This window comes from Canis aureus, chromosome 16, assembly GCF_053574225.1.
Source record: "Canis aureus isolate CA01 chromosome 16, VMU_Caureus_v.1.0, whole genome shotgun sequence".
Classification (NCBI taxonomy): Eukaryota; Metazoa; Chordata; class Mammalia; order Carnivora; family Canidae; genus Canis; species Canis aureus.
The window spans coordinates 36,310,025-36,330,952 of NC_135626.1; the positions used below are offsets into that span (position 1 = coordinate 36,310,025).

The following is a 20,928-nucleotide window of genomic DNA, read 5'->3' on the forward strand; positions in this document are numbered from 1 at the left end:
GCTCGGCTCTCCCATTCATTATTGATCATATTTTATAAATCGAACGCCACACAATTTTTTCCACATTACCGGGAGCCGTGGGGAGGCTGCCGGGCCATTGGCGGAGGGCGCGTCACGTGGGCGGGGTCACGTGGTCCGGAGAGGAAAAAGGGGGTCCTTTTTGGTGTAAATCTGGACTCTAATTCTGTAATATATCAAGGAATCTCGTAAAACCGACACTAAAACGTCCCTGCCTACAAATCATCCGGCCAAATTATGAGTTCATTGTATTATGCGAATGCTTTATTTTCTAAATATCCAGCCGCAAGTTCGGTTTTCGCCACCGGAGCCTTCCCTGAACAAACTTCTTGTGCGTTTGCTTCCAACCCCCAGCGCCCGGGCTATGGAGCGGGTTCGGGCGCTTCCTTCGCCGCCTCGATGCAGGGCTTGTACCCCGGCGGGGGGGGCATGGCGGGCCAGAGTGCAGCCGGCGTCTACGCGGCCGGCTACGGGCTCGAGCCGAGTTCCTTCAACATGCACTGCGCGCCCTTTGAGCAGAACCTCTCCGGGGTGTGTCCCGGCGACTCCGCCAAGGCGGCGGGCGCCAAGGAGCAGAGGGACTCGGACTTGGCGGCCGAGAGTAACTTCCGGATCTACCCCTGGATGCGAAGCTCAGGTAACGCCGCGCACCGAGCCATCCCGAGCCGAGCCGCAGTGGCCCGGGCGCATCCCCCCCCAGGGCGCCCCCTTCCCGGCCAAGTGCCCCTTTCCGCGTCCAGAGTGCTCCCGGTAGGAGGTCGGCCCTGGGGACTCGGCTGCAGCTCCGCCGCAACCCGGCGCGCCGCCCCCACCCCCCCCCCCCCATTTTTGCTCGGTGCTCTCAGGCTCCTTCTGCTCCCCTGGCGGATCTCTCTTCGCCGACGCCTTGGCGCTCCGAGCCCCCCGCCCGCCCCCCACCTTTCCTCCCGGCCTTTTAGCTTTAAATATTTATCAGCCGCGCCGGCACGGGCTGGAGACGAGGCCGTTTGTCTTGTGGAGGAAGGCTGGGGTTTGCAGAGAATAGCCATTAGGGTCTCCCCCCTCCCTTCTCTTTTCCCCGCCGCCGGGGATCTCAGCTCTGGGTGTGTCCCCCAGCCCCAGCTTGGAGGTCTGGGGGAGGGGGCCCGCAGCGCAGAGCAATTCTCCCCTCCCCCTTCCCTCCTAGCCAACCCAGCTCCCCCATTATTCCCTTCTGGACAATTAGAGGTGGGCTCTAGAGGCTTGGCGGGAGGAGGGGGTATGAGAAGAGATGAAGATCCAGCCAGGGACACAGAGCCAGAGAGGCAGGTGGAGAGAGGGGGGCTGAAGCCAAGAGAGATGAGGCTCCTGACCCCCCAGTGAACTTGGGCAGGGAGAAGCAGAACCAGAGAAAGGGTCGGAAGCCTCATCAGACTATGGCTGGCTTCCTCAGGTGCCCTTCCTAGGCCTCCTAAGTGCCCCCCTGGAGAACTGGCCAGCAAGTTTGCAGATATCATTCCAGAAGGGTGAATGTCCTCAGGGAAGGGACTTGGATTATGCCTTGCCAAATCGTGACTTAGACAGTTCAGGCCACTGAGCCAGCTGCTGCGGAAGCCCCAGGAGACCAGGGCTCCGTGGGGTCTCCTGACTAGCCTGAACCAGACATTCTTCTTAACGCTGCCCTGGACTCAGGGGCCAACCCCAAGGTTCAGAAGGCCCGAGACTTGTGGTCAGAGCCTCCCAATCCAGTCCAAAGAAGCCTGGCTCTTACGCCATCAGTATTGGTGGTCACGGTCTCCATTACCTGCTCCATAATTCAACTGCCTTTCCAGTTGATTTATCAAAGCCCAAATTTTTCTGCTCGTAAACATTTCAGCTTGGCTTTTATCTGACTGGAAATTAAGGCCCCTAAGCCCTCCTCCCATGTCTCCTTCCCAGGAGGGCTGGCACCAGCACCTCCCCCCATACAACATCCCCCAGGGCTCTTCAGGGTTTTGGCCTACTCTGGAAGGCTCTCCTCTACCCTACATCCCCCACCAGCCAGATACTTCATGTTCTACCCCAAACCAGGCTGCTCTCTTCCCCGTGCCTTCCTGGAGGGCCCAAAGGTTGATTTGGAGAACTGGGTTGTCTGGGCAGGTGGGCAGGCAGGACAGCCTAGCCCTGTCTGAACCTGAGCCATTCACTGGAAAAAGAGTCATCAGAAGGCAGCTGCTCTCAGGGAAACTCCAGGCTCCAAGGAAATCTGCAAATTCTCACCTCCTTCTCCTTCTATAACAGGCTGTGTGTGTGTGTCTGTGTGTGTGTGTGTGTGAGAGAGAGAGAGAGAGAGAGAGACAGAGACAGAGACAGAGACAGAGAGAAAAAGACAGAGAGAGAGACTGGGTCAGTGTCTGTGAGTCTCCTTTGTTTCCTTTTCTTTTTGGGAAAAGCACTCAGGCCAGGCCTAGAGATCCACTCCAGGGTCACTTGCATGGCTTCCATTGCCTCTTACCCTAAAGACCATCCGGTCAGTACCCAAAAGGGGAATCCTAGGATGCCTGGTCTCAGGGGTGATGGGAAGATTAACCTTCTTTCATCCTACATACACCTCTCAGGTGCAAAGCCTTCAAGAGCCAGCAGGTTAAATCTTGGGCTCAGAACCCCTGGGCTGAAAGCCTTTCTGGGTGGCAAATGGGGACGTTTGCCTCCAGAGGCCTCTAGAAATGCCTGTACAAGGAGGGAAGTGGGAAGGCACACGTTGGGGTATATGGAAAGTAAGAATTTGGTTTCATGGGGAAATGGGCTCTTCCCACCACTGACCCCCAAACCTGAGGTCTGAGAGGGACTCGGGCACTCTCTGGCTTTCCCCACGAGCACTAATTCTTCTCCTTTAAATACTGTGCGCAGGGACGGACCGAAAGCGAGGCCGCCAGACCTACACCCGCTACCAGACCCTGGAGCTGGAGAAGGAGTTTCACTACAACCGCTACCTGACACGGCGGCGGCGCATCGAGATCGCGCACGCGCTCTGCCTCACCGAAAGACAGATCAAGATCTGGTTTCAGAACCGGCGCATGAAATGGAAAAAGGAGAACAAGAGCACGGGCCCTGGGGCCACAGGCCAGGACAAGGCCGAGGTGGAGGAGGATGAGGAAGAGTGAGAGCCAGAGACCCGGTAGAGGAAGAGAGTGAGAGGAAGGGAGAGAGGGTGAAGCCCAGCTCTGAGAACTGAACCAGGAAACTCAAATTAAATAGGGAGGGGGAAAACTATTTAAGTAGCGGAAAGCAGTTTAAAATTTTTTAAGGAGAGAAGGTGAAGTTTTGGTTTCTTAACACTGAAAAAAAATACTACCTATAGAAAAGTCCGTCGGGTGTGTTTTGTACAATATGGGAAGAACATCACCTACCTGTTCTGTAGATTTTCTGCCTCCCCTTTTCTATGTCGCTATTGTAAGGTCTTTGTAAAATTTTGCTGTTTTGTAAGGCCCCTTTCTTTGATGCTGTCTTTGTGGTCTGTGGGTCTGGACTCATTCGTGTGGTTCCCCGTCCTCCTGAGCCCCCGCCTTCCCAGTAGCAGCATTGAAGGGGCCTTAGGCAGCCCTATGGACCCACCAACTAGCTCAAGTGTCCCCTCTGTGCACCTGGTCTGCCCGATGCTCCTTGCTCCCGCCAGCCCCTGTGATCCTCGTTACATCTTATGTGTACCTGAAGAAATAAAACACAGTTTAAAAATGAACAGTTGCCCTATTTTCTGTTTCCCTAAAGCTGGGGGGTTGTGGGTAGTGGTGGTGGTAACAGGGTTAGCCGTGCATCCCAGAGCCCCTTGGCTTCAACTTCTGCTGCTAGTCATTTCTTTCTGTGCTGGGGTCTGCTCTTTTTCCTGGTGCTGCTTGCTCTGGGGGCTGCCATCAAGTGAACCCCGATATAACAACACATTCCCTTTACATTCTTCTATACATACCGACATACACAAATGCCCCAATCACACATATTTATAGGCTGACATCACACGCAAGTGAATATATACATTATCACCCTACAGTCACAAATAAACCCCTATATTCATACATCCATAAATAACCTACAGGCATTCACACAACCCAACTCTAGGCTGGAACACATGCATTCACGTTCACACACACTCACAAGTAAACACCCATTCACACTCACTCACAGAGACATTTATACATACCAATGTACATTCACACACTGGCTTATAAACACAGATTCACATTTGCCCCCAAGGAAGCACATCCAGGAGCCCACACGCCCAGTCACACACACATTCACAAAACAAAACCCCCACAGTTCCGCCAACTCTGCCCCAACCAGGCCTTCAAACCAGGCTGCGGCTTGATGGCCAGGCTGGGCCGCCCAAGTACGGAGCTGAAATCCGAAGTGTTAGGCCCCCTAAGGAGGAAGAGTGGAAGGAAAGGGAAGGTGACCACCCAGATCCACTCCCGCTTCTGGGGGTGGGGCGGGCAGCGTTGGGCAGAAGCGGGGCGGCTAGCAGACACCGCCTGCCCGAAGAGGCCTCCAACGCCAGGGCGCTCCCGGCTTCCGCCCAACGAGCAAGCATCTTCCGCAAGAGCTATTCGGTGACTTTATTGCAACTCATTTTGCTTTCATTTACTTTAATTTATCTCATTCTAAATTAACACAGCGATCCAAATAAAATTTTTACGTGGGGAGGTGGGGGAGTGGATGAGCCCTGAGAACGAGAGTCTGAGCGGTGCAAGTTTACCCGGCTGGTGTGGCCGCATCCCGGCCGCTCGGAGCCCGGCCGCGCCGCCCGCCCAAGCTCCGCGGGCTCCCTCCGCGCCTTGCTGCCCGCGGTCCGCGCTGCCGGCAACCTGGAATCTCCTCGGGAATACAGAGAAAGAGAGAAAAAAGAGAAAACGTTTTTTGGGGCATGTTATTTCGTTTCCTGCACTTGGGCGCTGGTAGCTCAATTCAAAATACAGCAGTATTTCAGGGGCCCTGGGAAACACGGGGTGAATTCTGTTTGGTGGCGGTGGAGATTTTTTTGTTTGTTTTGTAGGGTTTTTTCCTCCAAAACACCCCTTGATTGAGGAACATAAACCTGGAGGACGGTGCCTACGCATCTAGACCTGTGGAGCTGATTTTTAGAATTTATTCGATTACAGACCTTGGATTATTTAAATGCAAAGAACAGGTTTTGGGACAGAAAGAAAGAAGCAGGTTTGAATGGAAGCGCGTTTTAGGAGAATCTCTTTAATTTGAATTTGTAGGTAAAAGTCCCCCTGAACCGGCACTTTCCCCCATTAATGACCGCAGAACCCCCTGGAGAGCACATGGAGCTGTCATTGGGAACCTGAGCATGTGGGCATTTGGGTGGAAGAGGCAGGGATCTGGCTTCACCCTCTTCCAGTTTCTGGGGTGCAGAGGCGAGACTCTGGTTGCTAGGCTGTCCACCTTGGCCTCTGTCAGGGCCGCCTTTCTTTCCTAGGTGAAAACTAGGCCCTAGGGGATCTAAGACCCCCACACCCGCAATGCTACACGCCTCACAGGTGGGGGTCCCACCATCTAGAGGGCTGGGAATGAGGGGGGCATTCAGAGGAGGAGAGGGGACCCTGAAGGCTTCATTTTGCCTTGATGCAAGTGGCAATTTTGGATACCCGCTGTTACTCCCGACTCACCCCAAAACTGCCTTAGAATGGCCCCTGTGTGGAGGATTTGGGGTGAATTCTTACTACAAGAGGGAGGCAGAGCTCCTGTGAGAATAGGGAGGTTCTGGAGAGAATCCCCTCTCCAGATGGACCCCTGTGGCTCCTCAGTCTGATTCCCTGCACCCCAAATCTCATCCCTTCTCAGATTGGGGTTTCCCCAAATAGCGAGAAGGAGAAGAAAAGAAGATGGCGACCGAGAAAAGGGTTGCTGGTGGAGCAGCCATGAAGAAATGCAATAAATTCCTTGTTGTTTTATGAAAATTTACAACTTTGTGATAGAAGTTTATGAGTGGTTGAATCCAGCGATTGGCCGGCGCCGGTCATGTGGCCGGGCGATCGTGAACATGAACTTTTTATCATTTCCCTGGTGGTTATAATGCAGCATTCTTTTGGACACCACACCTAGGTCGGAGCACTGTCGTCCTTCAGGGCTCCAGCCTCTTGATATTTTTATACTTCAATATCAGCTCGATAAAGCAAAAGAGAGAGAGGAAGAGAGAGGGAAAGGAGGGAGAGAGAGAGAGAGAGAGAGAGAGAAAGAGAGAGAGAAGGAGGGGTGGGAATTACACAAAAGAGAGAACCAAAAATAATTTTAATTTCTAAGTTGATTTGCTTGCTGATCTGGGATTTTAGTCATCATGGAGGGTAAATGGACAATCTGCCCAGGACTGCAGCCTGATACCATTTTTCAAAGCCAGAACTTACTCCATTTTCTATGCAAATATCAGAAAAGCGAAACACCCTCTCTCCCAAGTCAGAGAAGGGGAAGCGACGGCTCTCAGGTTGGGACAATATTATCTGGAAGATGAAGAAGAAACAGAACGCTTCCCCCCCCCCCCTTCCTCTTCACCCCTTTCAATCGGAGGGAAGAAATCCCAAGGTCTACAAAGGTAAGGGAGATTCTACAATTCTTATTCTTTTGCATCGATTTTGGAGGGGGTGGGGCTTAGGTTTGTCTCCCTCTCCCCCCACCCCAAGACGGGGCTGAACCCCATCTCTGGGCGCTGCAGGGAGAGGCTTCCCAGGAAATTCGGTGGCTGAGAAAGAGAGAGGGGTGGCTGCTTCCTGGAGGGGGAGCCAAGGCAGGGAAGATGGGAGGAGGAACCGAAAGGGGCCACGGAGGCGAGCTCTAAGTCGCCCTTTTAAGCTGAGAGAGGAGGCTCCAGAGAGGGGGCTGCGAAAGACAGCATAGGGGTGTCTGGGCTTCAGGGCGCCCAGAAGCCGGTCGCTCTGGCCTCTGTGGGTGTGCGCCCCCTCCCCCCTTCCCTCCCTCGTTCCGGCCTCCCCCAGTTGGCCCCCTGCAGTTCTCTTGCCCGGTGCGGGTCTCGGCGGTTTCCCGGCGGCACTGGCACAGGGGCGGTGGCGCTGAGGGACGTCCGGGTCTCTGGAGGGCCTGGAATCTCCGCAGAGGCCCTCGAGGGCGAGGAGGCGGCGGCTAGAGGGACACACAGAGAACAATTCACAGAGAAATGCTCCTTATCTCCCTGCGGAGACGGTTCTGAAATTAAAGGGCTGTGGGTGGAGGCACCCAAATCGAGGGACACCCCCCTCCCCGCCTCCCCCCCCCCCCAGGAAGCCAGCCTGAGAATGCCCAGGTCTCTCACCACTCCCACAGGAGGGAGCCTCGCTCTGCAGGGAGACAGTTTTGTGGTTTTTAATGCGGTAGGTTACAGCGTGTTGGTTTCTGTGCAATATTGATTCTATTACTTGTGTTTTTATCGGTATGGGTGTGTGGATTTTGGTGGAGAAAATTGCCATGTGTGGTGTCTGAGGTGGAAACGCTGCAAACTTTCCAGGATCCAAACGTGTTGATTGTGGAGAAGCTGCTGAGCATGTTGTGTTTTAAGCTCATAAACAAAAACAAAACAAAAAAAAAAAAAGAGGGGAACAGAGTGGGAGAAGGAGAAAATAAAAAGAGAACCCAATAAGGGAACCTGATGGTTTCCGGACTGCAAAGCTGCCTGGCCCTGAGCTAGTCTTGTCCCTCCGGCGCCTGATTTCATTCTCCAGCCAGGCCTCCTGGGGGTGAAGGAGGGGGGTGGAGAAGAAACGTTGGGCGGGAGACTGAAATGTCTAAAGTAGCTGGTGGGGTGGAAGAAGGGGAAAGCCGGTTAAAACCTAAAAACATAGTGAGAGGGCTTCTGGGGAGGCTGCCAGCGGAGAGATAAGTGGCTCTGGGCGTCAAGGGCAGGAGAGACTGATTTAGTTTGGTTTGCATAAATAGGTGACTGCTTTTCTCTTTTTAAAGACCAAATGAGGAGCGTTCAGCCTCGGGTGTCTGGTTGGCTAGGGGTTGCAGGGGATGAGGGTGGGTCGGGCGATATTGGCCCTCTCAAGCCTGAGCTGGGAGGAGAGGGATGCAGGCCACTTGTGGCGCGGGAAGGGGGCCCCTGGAGGCACAGGTAGATGCCCCTGAAGCAGGCCTGGACTGGGTGCCTGCAGGGACCCCCGGGCTGCGCCGCGAGAGAACTTCTGGGCCAGCACCTACGGTACTCGGGGCCTATTCTCAAAGGAAAAATCCCCCAAACCCATCCAGACTAAAGGTCTTTTTCTCCTGTAGTCTTGGCGGGGAATAAATCATCCCTTAGACAGTTTGCTCTGACCCAAATTATGCGGTTTGCTGCCATCTACCGTCCGTTCGGAGACATGCGGCTTCGGCGCCGCAAAGCCCGGCGACACTGCCTGAACCGCGCCGCTGCCTAGAGCCCCCGCTGTTCAGGTTCGGAGGGTTTTGGGGGGACTTCGGCCCAGATTGCTGCTTTCCGCTGCAGCTTGGTACCCGCCTGTCCGCGTGTGGATTAGAGAACAAGTGTGCCCTCCCCCCTCGCCCGCCCCATCCTAGCTCCAAAACCAGCGGCTGGCTGGAAAAGCGGCTTTTTCTAGGTCATATTTAAAAAGGACTAATACTGCATCTCGCGGGCAGGGGGCCCTGAACCCCAAGGGTGGGAGATCAGAGTCGCACGCACTCGCCCGCCGGCCTACCCACCCCTCCAAGGCTCGAGAGGGGATCATCAGGGACGCTCGGGAGATGCGAGGCCAAGGCTGTTCAAGGTTTATTTGGTTTTCTTTTCGGCCAAGGGAGGGAGGGGGCAGCACGGGAGGCGCCGGCCCCCGCAGTTCCACTCGGCTGTCAAAAGACAAACCCGGGTCTGTGTTCTCCGGGTTGGCCGGTGAGTCTTGCCAGTTGCTTGGCCGGTGAGCCCGTGGTAAAGGAATGGAGCCGAAATTTTCTGGAAACTGTTGGTGTCTGCAAGTGAGTGTGGGTCCCCTCCCCCATTCCTGATCGTTTCAAGCGAAATTGACACAAATATGTCTTGGGGGAAACATAGGGAGTGGGAGTGGGGATCGATCCTTAAGGAACCAAACCATTGTGATTTCCGTTCCGGAGGACCCCTCACACTCGCTTCACCCGACCGCCTTCCCAGAAGGGGGTGGTGATGGCAGGGGTACGCGCCTCTGCTGCCGCCGCGTTTGAATATTGGCCCCTGTCTCACGGGTTACTGATTAGCTCGGGCTTTCAAGCCGCAGGAGGAAGCTCTGGCCGCTCCTTTCAAGGTGCTGTGGCCCCAGTTCCTGGGCGGGGGCTGCAGGAAATTGCCTGCGGTGCCAGGCAGGCCGAGGTGTTACTAGGGTCTGGCCCAGAGCTGGAGGAGTCTCTGAGATCGAGGGGCCCGGCGGAGCTGGGGGGCGCAGACCTAGGGGCTGTGGTCCCTGCATTCCTGGCGCCTTGAGAGTTGAACCACAGGAGCTGCCCTTTCAGGTTTCCGGGCAGCAAGAGTGACTTTCCGCCGCCAGAAGGCCGGGCTTAGTGTGGAGGCCTCGGGGGGAGCCGCGGGAAAGTCTAGGGCCCCTCTTTCTTGGGGGCTATCCGCAGGACAGGTGGGGAGAGAGGCGGTTGGTACAGGGGGTTGATACCCTTTGGCTCTTAGAGTGCCCGTGGACCTGGTTAGGGAGAAGGGAGAAGGAGCCTTTGGCCACCGCCTTATCCCACCCCGTTCCCCGCCCCCCCCCCAAGTTCGGAGACCACGATGTTCATTTGCATAATGGAAATGAAGTCTTTGTAGCTCAGGTTGGACCGGCCAATTTTAAGGCAATATCCCATGTCAACAGCTCCCAAAGGTTGAGAACTCCCTCTGGGAACATTTACGTTCCCCAAATTCAGAGAATCACAGAGTCTAGGGGAAGAATTGGGTTGAGATGTCTTAATTTGCTCCACCCCAGCTGGAGTTGGGAGTGGGTTGGAGCAAGATGCTCACAACCCAATGAGCTGGAGGTGGGGGGAGCTTTGTAGCTGAGAGAAAATGAGAAGCTTGGACAATGTCTCAATCCCCCCTCCTCTCTGTACACATCCAGGCAAAATCCCTTCCTGAGGTTACCAGTACAGGAGAATTTTAGTCATGAGCTGAACACAACTTGGACATTTCCCTGGGAGATGAAAATGCGTGCACATCCACAGGAGCTCATATTCACAGCATAGAAAATTACAATTATAAATTCTGCCTGTGGGGTTTCTGTACAGTCCTTCTGTTGTGTACTCAAGACTTGGTACACATTTATGTTCACCTCTCTATCTACACACTTTCTCCATGAGGCTGAGAGAGACACCCCGGACTGGCAGACAGCTGTGCCTGCTGGGTATTTACATATTCCCCGTTGGAGACAGACGGACGGCAGTGGACCGAACTACAGACAAATTCGTAGAGATCTGGCTCCAGAAACCAGGCGGCCTCTGGCCGGGCCCTGCCCGTCTGCTCTTTCTCCCAAACAAACGGATCAGACGAATAAACGCTCATAAATACCTCTGGGCTTAGATAAGAGCGATGAGGCGCTATTTCCTTTCATGCCGGACTCCAGGCGCCCAGGCCCTGCCTTGGCGGCTCCATCTCACGACAGGCAACCTGCAGAGGTGAGGTTAATTTGGGGCTGTGACTCTAAGGATCAAGCAGTTATTTTAGTGCTTCTCATGCCCTTCCTTATGGCATCCTACTTAGTCCAGATTCTGTAGCAAAGCCCATACTGTCCAGTTCTAGGAAGAGGGCATTGTGGTCAGGGAGGAGGCAGGATGGTTGTGGTCCAAGGCCCAAGGTCTGTGGCAGAGAGGAGGGAGGTGCAGACTGGCACTCTCCTGATCTTGCCCCTCCCCTAGACCAAATGTTCTCCATTCCTCTCTAGGAATGGGCCCAATTACAGCTAGACTGGGGCACTTAGGATTCATCATTAGGATGCTTGAGTTTTCTTAAATCTTGATAACACCTCCTTAGAGTTTGACTAGGAAGTGGTTGGTGGGACATGCAGGGATAACTACTCGGCCATGAATTTATAGCCTAGAAGTTGTCCTGAGTTCAGGAAGCCTTGCAGGCCACTTTGCAATCAACCAGCTTCCTACTCTCGGGTCACCAACCTCAGCCCTCTACCACTTTAACTCGTGTCTCGTGCCATCTTCAGTGGACAAAAATCTGGCCCACAAGAAGGAGCCCAAAGGACAAGGCAGAGGAGAGTCAGCCTGGCCCCTTTATCATCAGATTTTGCCACACATTCTGGCTCATTTCGGAACCCAGGTCTGAAGGTTATCTCCCTTTAATGCCTGGCCTCCACATGCATAGTTAGATTGTTGAAAATATATTATGGTTCAGTCTTCCAGCTTGGCTTCAATGCTCATTTTCCTTACATGGTGGGGGGAGGGAGGGAGGGAGAAGGAGAGAGAGGGAAAGAGAGAGAGAGAGAGAAATGAACGGAGATGGGCACTCTTTCTCACATCCTAGCTTGTGCAGCAGCAAAGCTGGTGATACAAATATGAGATGTGGGAGGGACTGGAGGGATCCTGAGAGGCGGACAGAAGGGGGTTCGGGCTGATGGTTGTAAGCTGCCTGCTGAGTCCCCAGGAGGACCTGGACAGCTCTCCCTCCTTAGAAAACTAAACCCAAACCAATTATTGAGAAAGAATTCATTTTCAAAAGAACTGCCAGCTTCTAGAGAGACCTGGAAAAGGAGCAAGGGCCTTTCTCTTTCCGGTTGTCTTTGATTGTCTCAAAAATCAGGAAATTTTGAGGACCCAGAATTGGAGGAAGAACATTTTCTTCCCTGTGCCCAGGGGTACTGAGACATCTTTGATCCCTAAGAATCTGTAGCCCAGGATATTCTAGTGATTTGGGGCGTAGGGGGTGGGGATGGAGCGAGGGTGGCAGGCAGGATCCCTATCCTAGACAAACCTAGGCTGGGGGATGCCCTTCACTCCTACTCTCCCTATGCCCCCAGCAAGCGGAAGAGAAGGCTAGCTAGTCCCTTTCCCCAGTGTCCCTTCAGGGGCCAAGAACAAGCATCACATGCTCCAACCAGGCAGGATGTCTTGGGCAGCTGAAGCAGCAGCAGCAGCAGCAGCCTTCCAAGAAGCTCCTAGTCTAGCCTCGCCTAACCTAGCCACAGAGCCAGAGGGAGAAGCTTGGGCTCAGACTCTCCTCCCATTTCCCAACCTCCTGGGTTCTCTGGGCAGCAGGCTCTGGCCTGCCCTTCAGCCGGTAAGAGCTGTGAAGAAGCAAGAATTATAAACCCAGGCTTGGAGGAGGCAGAGGAGAACTGAGAAACAGGAAAAACAGTTTTCAAAACCTGGGAAGGAGAGTGTTTCTTCTTCTTCGCCTCCCCTGAAAGCGATGCTAAATAGTGAACTCTTCTCTCCTACCTACAGAAAACCCTAGAAACAAGTCTTTCCCTTTGGTTCTCTCGTCACCACGCAGAGAGGGACGTTTAGGCACCCTTCCCTTGAGGGAAGGGGTCCAAGCAACGCAGGGGTTAACTTTTCTGAAAACACAATTAACTTTTTCCTATCCTGCGTGGGGAGGGGAGGGATATATTTATTTAATCACTGGGGGATGGGGTGGTCTCAATCCAAATGCTCCCTCCTCCCTCCAAGACACAGACGCCTCTTTCGCAGATCCTACGTAGGTGGAACAGGACGCGTTGTGTTGTTGGGGGGAGAGAGAGAGAGAGAGAGAGAGAAACGAGAAGAAGAAGGAGGAAAAAAAAAGGTTGATAGGTTTGTGCGCGGGTCCCTCGCGCGGGCTGCGCTCCTCCTGGGTGCTATTTGACAATTCCTGCCTCTGCCATTGGTCAGTGTTGGATCAGATGGTTGTATTTCCTTCTGGCCCTCACTGGCACCTCGCCATCCCCCCTCAGCTAAAACCCAATCTCAGATATACTACTAATAGGCGCGGCGCTCGGACTATAAAACACAACAAATCATAAACCCGGCGGAGCAGCAGCGGCCGAGCGCGCCTCCCCTCCCAATGAGTTCCTATTTTGTGAACTCCACCTTCCCCGTCACTCTGGCCAGCGGGCAGGAGTCCTTCCTGGGCCAGCTACCGCTCTACTCGTCGGGCTATGCGGACCCGCTGAGGCACTACCCCGCGCCCTACGGGCCCGGGCCGGGTCAGGACAAGGGCTTTGCCGCTTCCTCCTATTACCCGCCCGCGGGCGGCGGCTACGGCCGAGCGGCGCCCTGCGACTACGGGCCGGCGCCGGCCTTCTACCGCGAGAAGGAGTCGGCCTGCGCGCTCTCGGGCGCGGAAGAGCCGCCCCGGTTCCACCCCGAGCCGCGGAAGTCCGACTGTGCGCAGGACAAGAGCGTGTTCGGCGAGGCCGAAGAGCAGAAGTGCTCCACTCCGGTCTACCCGTGGATGCAGCGGATGAATTCGTGCAACAGTGAGTGAGCCCTCCCGCGGTCCCCCACCCCCCGGGGCAGAAGTAGCGCGCCCCCCACCCCCGGCAGCCCCCAGGGTGCCGGCTGGGCATCTCAGTTAGGAGCTAAGGGAAGCCGGGGCGCCCGTCCCGGGTCTCCCGCTCTGTCCTCTCGCCCTCAGGAGTTACAAAGTTTGCAAAGTCCCAGCCGCACTGGGAACCAGGGGGAGCGAGTGGGCTCTCCCGGAGCGCCGCGCCAGAGCCCGATTCCGGGGCCCGGGGCCGGGGAGGGGGCAGGGGCCGCAGCCACTGGCGTGGCTTTCCCTCGCGCACCCCCCCCCGCCCCAGCCCTGGTCGGGTCCCCCCACCCGAAGACGGTTCCATTAAAAACGGAGTGCGTCATGGGAAGGGGGGCGTCGTGACGCTGGCGAGGGAGAGTGCAGTCTGTCCGGGACTGTGTTTCCCTGGGGGTTTGGGGCCGGGGAATGAGGAGGCACCAGGAAAGGGGTGGTAGTCAGAGGAGGGAGGGAGAATGAGGGGGAAGAACGGGAGAGGCAGCAGGCGGAGGGGGAGAGAGGGAGAAGCAGGCGCCTGGGTCTCAGGTTGGATTATTTGTCGGCCTTAAGTCCCAAATTGATGTCCATTAGTGGGACACGAAAGTGAGGAGCCGTTAATGCCGACTGTGGATCGATCCACGTCATTACGGATTAAGGGCTGGAATCTATCACAGGGTGGTGGGGAAGCCAGATAGATGGAAAGAAAAGATAAGGCTAGGAAGAGACACACCTGGCCGTGCTTCCCCGGCCCCTCCCCACTAGGCTCAGGTGGGATTTTTAAACTCGCCTCCCATCCCCCCACCAAAGGTCTAGACCAGAGAGGCACGGGCTTGGGAGGCCCAGAGGGAATCTGGAGGGGGCGCTGGAGGAGTGAGGAAGGGGGTGGGTGGGCAGGAAACTCGAAGAGTGGAGGGCATCCCGGGACAGGCTAGAGTCCATGTTTGAGGGTCGAGTGGGGGAGGGGGTTCTGGCCCTGATGACCCCAGGCCTCAGCATCTTCTCTCGGCGTAACAGGTTCCTCCTTTGGGCCCAGCGGCCGCCGCGGCCGCCAGACCTACACGCGCTACCAGACCCTGGAGTTGGAGAAGGAGTTTCACTACAATCGCTACCTGACGCGGCGGCGGCGCATCGAGATTGCGCACGCCCTGTGCTTGACCGAGCGGCAGATCAAGATCTGGTTCCAGAACCGGCGCATGAAGTGGAAAAAGGAAAGCAAACTGCTCAGCGCGTCTCAGCTCAGTGCGGAGGAGGAGGAAGAAAAGCCAGCCGAGTGAAGGCGCTGGAAAGGGAGGGGGGACGCCAAGGGAGCGGCCTGCGGGGAGCCGAGGGCATCCGAGAGCCCCCCCCAGAAGGCTCTGCGGGCGGGGGCGGGGTCCCGGGGACCTGCTCTCCAGCGCGCTACAGGCGGGGCCCAGCGCTCTTCTGGATGCCCCCGCCCCGCAGAGCTCTCACTGGGTGCTGGGAGGCCTTGCCGCCTGAGCCCACCCAGCACCCCGAGCGCCCCCTCCGTCCCTACGGAGCCGCTTCAGCCCCAGCAGGCTCCCCCGTGAGAACTGAGGACCGGACTCACTTGATATTTCCTGGAAGCAGAGCAAATGCTCTGGTCCCTGTCGCGTCTCATTTCGTCCTTGTTCCCCGTGCACGGTTCAATGGTAGATTCGCAGTGCCCTCAGCGGGGGGCCTCGAAGACTCCCTGACCCCAGACCTCTCCTCCCCCCCAAAAGCCACTGGAAGGAGCACATACTACCTAGAAGTAAGAAGAGGAGCCTCAGAAGAAAACAAAGTTCTATTTTATTAATTTTCTATGTGTTGTGTTTGTAGTCTTGTCTTAGCTCTGGACGTGAAATACTTCGGTAATAATATTAATATTATTAATGATGATGATGATAATAATAATAAAGATGTAAAAACTCGCCGCTTGGTCACCTGTGCTCCTCCCCTGCCACTCCCCCACCCCCAAGGCCACCGCAGTGTCCGGGTGCCAGAAACAGGGCCTGGAAGGCAGGAGCCCCTGGTCCACCCGGCGGCCAAGCACGACTCGGAAGTTACAGTTGAGATAAAGGCTGGGGCGGTCCAGCCCAGGCTCCGGGCGCTGCACCTCGCCAGGGCTGAGACTCCTAACAGCCTCTCTGAGTGCAGACTCGGGGGACTGAGAAAGGCCGTTTCCCTCTTATTCTCTAGCTTTTCCTCGTTTATCCGTGGCACCAGGGACATCGCCGAGGCCCTGAGCCCGGAGCCTCTGCAGAGACAGCCAGGCGGGTCTCGCGCCTCAGCAGTGTCCTGTCATCACGCTGGCGAGGCCTGAAGCCTGTGGCCTGCCCGCATGGCCTGATCTCCGCCCGCCCTGGCCCTCAGCTCTGGGCCTGTGGCTCCGGAGACTAAACCGGGGCCACCAGGCAACTCTCAACCCGCAGCTGAAGCCTCCAGGCACCCCTTCCTTCCTCAAGCAGGAATTCTGCGACAAGTAGGGGAACTGAAAGCGGCTGGCAGGCACGGGGTGAAGGGCGCGGCTTTCCCCTGCTCCTGGGAGACCCGAGGCGCAGGAGGCCAGGTGATGGGGTGCTTTGGTCTCATCCCCTCCACCAAAAAACGACCCATTCTCTCCCACCCCCACCCTCACCCAGGCGGCAAGCTGCGGACAGTGTTTTCCTTTCTTTCTCCTCCCTCTGTCTCCCTTTTTTTTTTTATTATTTGTAAAGAAAATAGCTGCCTGGCAGAAGGAGCCCAGCTGCGGCGGTCTCTGGCCGCCCAGCGCGCTCAGCAAGGCGCCGCTGGTCCTCCGAATCCCTTTCCAGGGAAGATGTGGGCTGCCGGGCAAATTCTGAAACTACTCAGACGTCGGCGAGGGGCCTCGAGTGGGGTGTCCCAATGTAATAGAGGGCATCTGGTGAGGAGGTGACAGGGTTTTCTTGCCTTGATCCCGAACTCTCAGAACCCCAAACCCCGACCACCTATTCTGTCGCTGCCACCATTTCCTCCCTGCAAGTAGGCCCGCTTAGCCCCAGCAGAGCACATCCTCTGGGGTCCCTGTCCTGATTTGCCATTCTCTGTGCCTGGGCTGAGGAGGAGGAGGAGGTCAGGAAGAGGATCCCAAACTTCTAAAGGGCACAGAAGTGAAAGCTTCCCCATGGACCCCTTGGTCCAGCCCTGCCAGCTCCGCCTGGACGCCATGCCATGCATGGGAAGGACAGCCGGGGAAGGAAGCAGGCCAGGCCGAGCTCACTGGGAAACGCATTGTAATAATTGTTTTCCACACACATCTTCCAACCCTCCTCCCCCATTTCCGCCCCAACCCGGAGACTTGCAGAGCCCCAGTGAGGGAAAAGCAACTCAATTTTTGATCATCTCATCCAGAGTGAAAATAATAATGATGATGATACTAATAACAACGACAAGGAGAAGGACACAGATAGTCTAAACCCACTCCCAAGAAAGTGGGTGAGGGCTCAAGTGAGTCCCTCCTCTAAAAGACTCAACTCTGAGGAAGAGCCCAGCCCGGGTTTCTTTCTCTGCCGGCGGTTTGCAGGGAGCCAGCAGGGAGGCAGCCGTCGCCGCCATGGCAGTCTGCGGCCCGCGCTCCCGCCGACCACCGGGAGGTGGCGCGCTCTGCTCAGAGGCCGCCGCCAACCTTCTCCCTGTTTCTCCCCCTTCTCCGTTTTTCCCCCTCTCTCAGAGGCTCGCATTGAATCGGCCCTAACGATTCTCGGATCGTCATTATTTGTAACCATAGAGCATGAATTACCTCTTGAGGTCATCAGCGAGAATTTACGACTGGTCAACAAAAGCACGTGATTCCCTAACGCCCCCCCATCCCCCTTCCAACCCCCCCCCCATATTTGGCCGCATACATAGCAAAACGAAGTACAGTGCATCGCTATAATTCATTAATACATCATAAATCGTGAAGCACAGGGTTATAACGACCACGATCCACAAATCAAGCCCTCCAAAATCACCCAAATGAGCTCGTACTTTGTAAACTCCTTCTCGGGGCGTTATCCAAATGGCCCGGACTATCAGTTGCTAAATTATGGCAGTGGCAGCTCTCTGAGCGGCTCTTACAGGGATCCCGCTGCCATGCACACCGGCTCTTACGGCTACAATTACAATGGGATGGACCTCAGCGTCAACCGCTCCTCGGCCTCCTCCAGCCACTTTGGGGCGGTGGGCGAGAGCTCGCGCGCCTTCCCCGCGCCCGCCCAGGAGCCCCGCTTCAGGCAAGCGGCGTCGAGCTGCTCCCTGTCCTCGCCCGAGTCCCTGCCCTGCACCAACGGCGACAGCCACGGCGCCAAGCCCTCTGCTTCGTCCCCCTCCGACCAGGCGACCCCGGCCAGCTCCAGCGCCAATTTCACCGAAATAGACGAGGCCAGCGCGTCCTCGGAGCCTGAGGAAGCCGCGAGCCAGCTAAGCAGCCCGAGCCTAGCTCGGGCACAGCCAGAGCCCATGGCCACCTCCACAGCCGCGCCCGAGGGGCAGACTCCGCAGATATTCCCTTGGATGAGGAAGCTTCACATCAGCCATGGTAATTCTCGCTTTCGCTCCTTTTCTTTCCTTTTTTCTTTTCTTTTCTTTCTTTCATTCTTTCTTTCTTTCTTTCTTTCTTTCTTTCTTTCTTTCTTTCTTTTTTTTTGTCTCGTAGGCTTTCCTTCTCTGCGTTTGGGGAGGTGGGGGGGGGAGGCGAGGAGAGCTTGGCTTCTCCTCAAATATAGATTTATTTTTTTTCTATTTTTCACAGAGGGGTAGAAGTCTCTAAGAGGGTCCTCGCAGCTCAGGGGGATAGAGCCAAAGAAGGTCTAGGTCTTTAGCTGGGGAGGAGTATTTTGAATGATTTGTCTCCAGATTCCGCTAAGGTTTTCTTCACCCAGCTGTACTAGCTCTAGGATGAAGGATGGGGTTTATGTAACGTGGGGAAGGGTCCTGCTTAAGCCCCGAAATTTTGAGGCTGATGCTAGCAAAGGAGGGGCGAGCAGCAGGAAAGGGAGCTTTCCAGGGCAAAAGTGCAGCCTCTCTCCTCCCTCCCGGGGCGAGCGGCGGCCTGAGCCCAGCGAAGGGTGAGGCACAGGGAGGAAGCAAGAGACAAAGCCGGGCGCATTCGCTGCCGCCGAAGTGGGGGCTGCAAGAGAAGGGGGAGCAGAAGCGAGCTCGGATGCGGGGCGTCTGGAGTGGGGGAGGATTCGAGCTGCGGGGAGCTGGGTACCGGGGACGCCTGGGTCCTGCTCCACGCCCCTCTCCCATCCAGTGCCCCCTCCCTTAACCGGAATAACGTTGCCTCCCGGGCTCTACTCTGTCTGCTTCAGATATGACCGGTCCGGACGGGAAAAGGGCCCGGACCGCGTACACCCGCTACCAGACCCTGGAGCTGGAGAAGGAGTTCCACTTCAACCGCTACCTGACGCGGCGGCGGCGCATCGAGATCGCCCACGCGCTCTGCCTGTCCGAGCGCCAGATCAAGATCTGGTTCCAGAATCGGCGCATGAAGTGGAAGAAAGACAACAAACTGAAAAGTATGAGCCTGGCTACAGCCGGCAGCGCCTTCCAGCCCTGAGCCCGCCTGGAGGAGCCCTGGGTGGCCCAAGAGCCCTTGCCGCCCCCAGCCCTGGCCCCTCCAAACCTCCCTGCGCTGCCACTGCCCGCTGGGGACCGGTTCCCACGAGCCTGCCTCGCACCGGCCTTGTGTTACGAGTTTTCGTTTGGTCTTAGGTCTTCCTGTGGCTCCCTCTCTCCTGGACTGGTTAATCTTGTTATTATTGTTAATAATAATGATAATTATTATTTTCCCTCCCTGCTCCCCACTCCCCTCCACTCAGCCCCCAATCCGCCAGTGTTTCTGAATGTTCGTGTCTGTGGTTGCACTCCTTCCCCCAGGAAAGAAAGAAACTCGCATGTTTAATGTGAACAGTCCCCTTCCTATCTGTGTTCTTCTAACTTATTTATAAAGGGATGAGTGCTGTGTTTTGAGTTTCAGCTTGAAACTTCTCTAAGGGGCAGCAGTTGAGGTGGGGCAGTGCCGGAGCAGCGCCCGGCCCAGCTGAGCTGGTCTCGGACATGGAGTCCATGACTGTCTCTTTCCATCCTCCTCCTCCTCCTCCTCCTCCTCCTCCTCCTCCTCCTCCTCCTCCTCCTCCTCCTCCCTCTTCCTCCCTCCCCACTCCCCAGGCCCAAGTCTTCCAGAGGCTTGGTCAAAGGGTGGGAAGGAGGCAGGAAGGACCAAAGGGGTGATATGGAGAAGAGGGAAGGTAAACCGTGAGAATTAAGTTCCTGCCGCCTGGGTAGGCCCCACAAGGCCTGGCCTGGGAGTGTATGGAAACACAAATAATCCTCAGTGTAAAATGTCTTGTGTATTTCTCTGTGAATTCATGGGTCTGGAGTAGAGGGCCCAAAGCTTGTAAATATGGGGATAGTCTGGGTCAGACCCATCCCCTCCCCCCCTACACCCATTTCGCTTCCAAGACCATTTGTAGTGAGCGAGTGGATGCTGTGCTACGCGTGAAATCTGTCTTTGCCTTTGCCGGGCCTGTCTCAGTGATTCGCTTTTGGTATTTGTAGCTTTCCTTGAAGTCAAATAAATGTTTCCCCTAATCCACTGCCCTTCCACTTGTCTTTTCTCTGGGGGCCTGTCCCTCCCTCACTGGGCACACCCTAGACCATTTTTGACAGATCTGGGGTGTAGGGAAGGGAAAGCAGGATGCTTACCAGCAGCCCCTCTTAGCCACCTACATCCCTTGCTTAGTCAGCCGAGTTCTTGGGTCAGGGGATAGGCTTTCATGTCTGGGGACTGAGAGGCCCAGAAATCCCACATAGAGCTGGGGCAAGGGAAAGAGTGAGCTGGACTCCACCCTGGCCTTCCACCAGCCAGCCAGCCAAAAAAGCCTCTGGAAACCTCTTCAGGGAAAGTAATTTGGGCCTAAGTTCTGAGCAGGAGGCTCCTGACCTTTTGGGAGTGGTACAGGCCTGCCCAGCCCCCCTGTCCCCTGGCCCAAATCCCAATTCTGCTCTACCACCCACTAAGACCCCTCCCTCAAAAAAAAAAATCAGCTCAATTTCAAAGGTTTCCTCTCAACCTCAGTTTTCTCTAAGCTTATCAAGGGCTCCCTCTCTCCAGGAGCCCAACTGACCTTCCCTCTTGGTTAGGAGTTGGGTTCCCTCCTGGAAGACCCCTGGCTCCCCTGCCAGCCGGAGTAGCCCAGGGTTAGGGCCCAGTACTCCTCCATCCAAGTCCGCCTTTACCCTGAGTGCAAGAGTCAAGTCTGGACACTTACCCGGTCAATCCCTTCCAGCTTGGCCCAACTTCTTACAGGACTTGGGGGGGAGGGGAGCTGGTGAGGAGACAGCCAAGAATCGTAGAGGCTCTACTGGGCCCTCCTTCCCCCTCGCCCCTTGACTTTGTCCCCCTTTGTCCATAGCAAACTATCCCAAAAGTCGCTATGACATTTAGATGTCAAATGGATAGGGGTTTTATCTCGAAGTTAGATCGTAAAAATCGCCGAGAAGTCAGACAGATACCCCTCACTGGCTCGAGAAAGTCACGTGAGGTCCATAAAGTTAGTTTTATG

General features: G+C 55.8%; 4 protein-coding genes and 1 long non-coding RNA gene across 6 annotated transcripts in view; 4 read left to right on the forward strand and 1 right to left on the reverse strand.

Moving 5' to 3' along the window:
* The first annotated feature begins 111 nt into the window (after positions 1 to 111).
* On the forward strand, positions 112 to 3,694 carry HOXB7 (homeobox B7). Its single transcript, XM_077852921.1, has 2 exons — positions 112 to 655; positions 2,866 to 3,694. Exons 1-2 carry the CDS (start codon positions 256 to 258, stop codon positions 3,117 to 3,119), a joined length of 654 nt encoding a protein of 217 aa, XP_077709047.1. The 5' UTR covers positions 112 to 255; the 3' UTR covers positions 3,120 to 3,694.
* An 842-nt stretch (positions 3,695 to 4,536) lies between these two features.
* On the reverse strand, positions 4,537 to 20,835 carry LOC144286451 (uncharacterized). 2 transcript variants are annotated; one of them, XR_013354506.1, is made up of 4 exons: positions 20,635 to 20,835; positions 10,448 to 10,546; positions 5,673 to 7,083; positions 4,537 to 4,821 (listed from the first exon to the last, which is right to left on the reverse strand). It is a non-coding gene; the product is annotated as an uncharacterized LOC144286451 (long non-coding RNA). The 2 variants fall into 2 exon arrangements; XR_013354507.1 differs by having other exon boundaries at positions 4,538 to 4,821; positions 6,354 to 7,083.
* Positions 6,396 to 20,928, forward strand: part of HOXB3 (homeobox B3) — a 56,608-nt gene continuing 42,075 nt past the window's right edge. The window contains exon 1 of the mRNA XM_077852899.1: positions 6,396 to 6,538. The gene's annotated coding sequence lies outside the window, so the exon portion shown is untranslated. The remainder of the gene's footprint in view (positions 6,539 to 20,928) is intronic.
* Positions 11,333 to 15,288, forward strand: HOXB6 (homeobox B6). Its single transcript, XM_077852920.1, has 2 exons — positions 11,333 to 13,343; positions 14,390 to 15,288. The coding sequence occupies exons 1-2, from the start codon at positions 12,929 to 12,931 to the stop codon at positions 14,647 to 14,649; spliced, it is 675 nt and encodes a 224-aa protein (XP_077709046.1). The 5' UTR covers positions 11,333 to 12,928; the 3' UTR covers positions 14,650 to 15,288.
* HOXB5 (homeobox B5) lies at positions 17,227 to 19,958 on the forward strand. Its single transcript, XM_077852911.1, has 2 exons — positions 17,227 to 17,897; positions 18,673 to 19,958. Exons 1-2 carry the CDS (start codon positions 17,336 to 17,338, stop codon positions 18,918 to 18,920), a joined length of 810 nt encoding a protein of 269 aa, XP_077709037.1. The 5' UTR covers positions 17,227 to 17,335; the 3' UTR covers positions 18,921 to 19,958.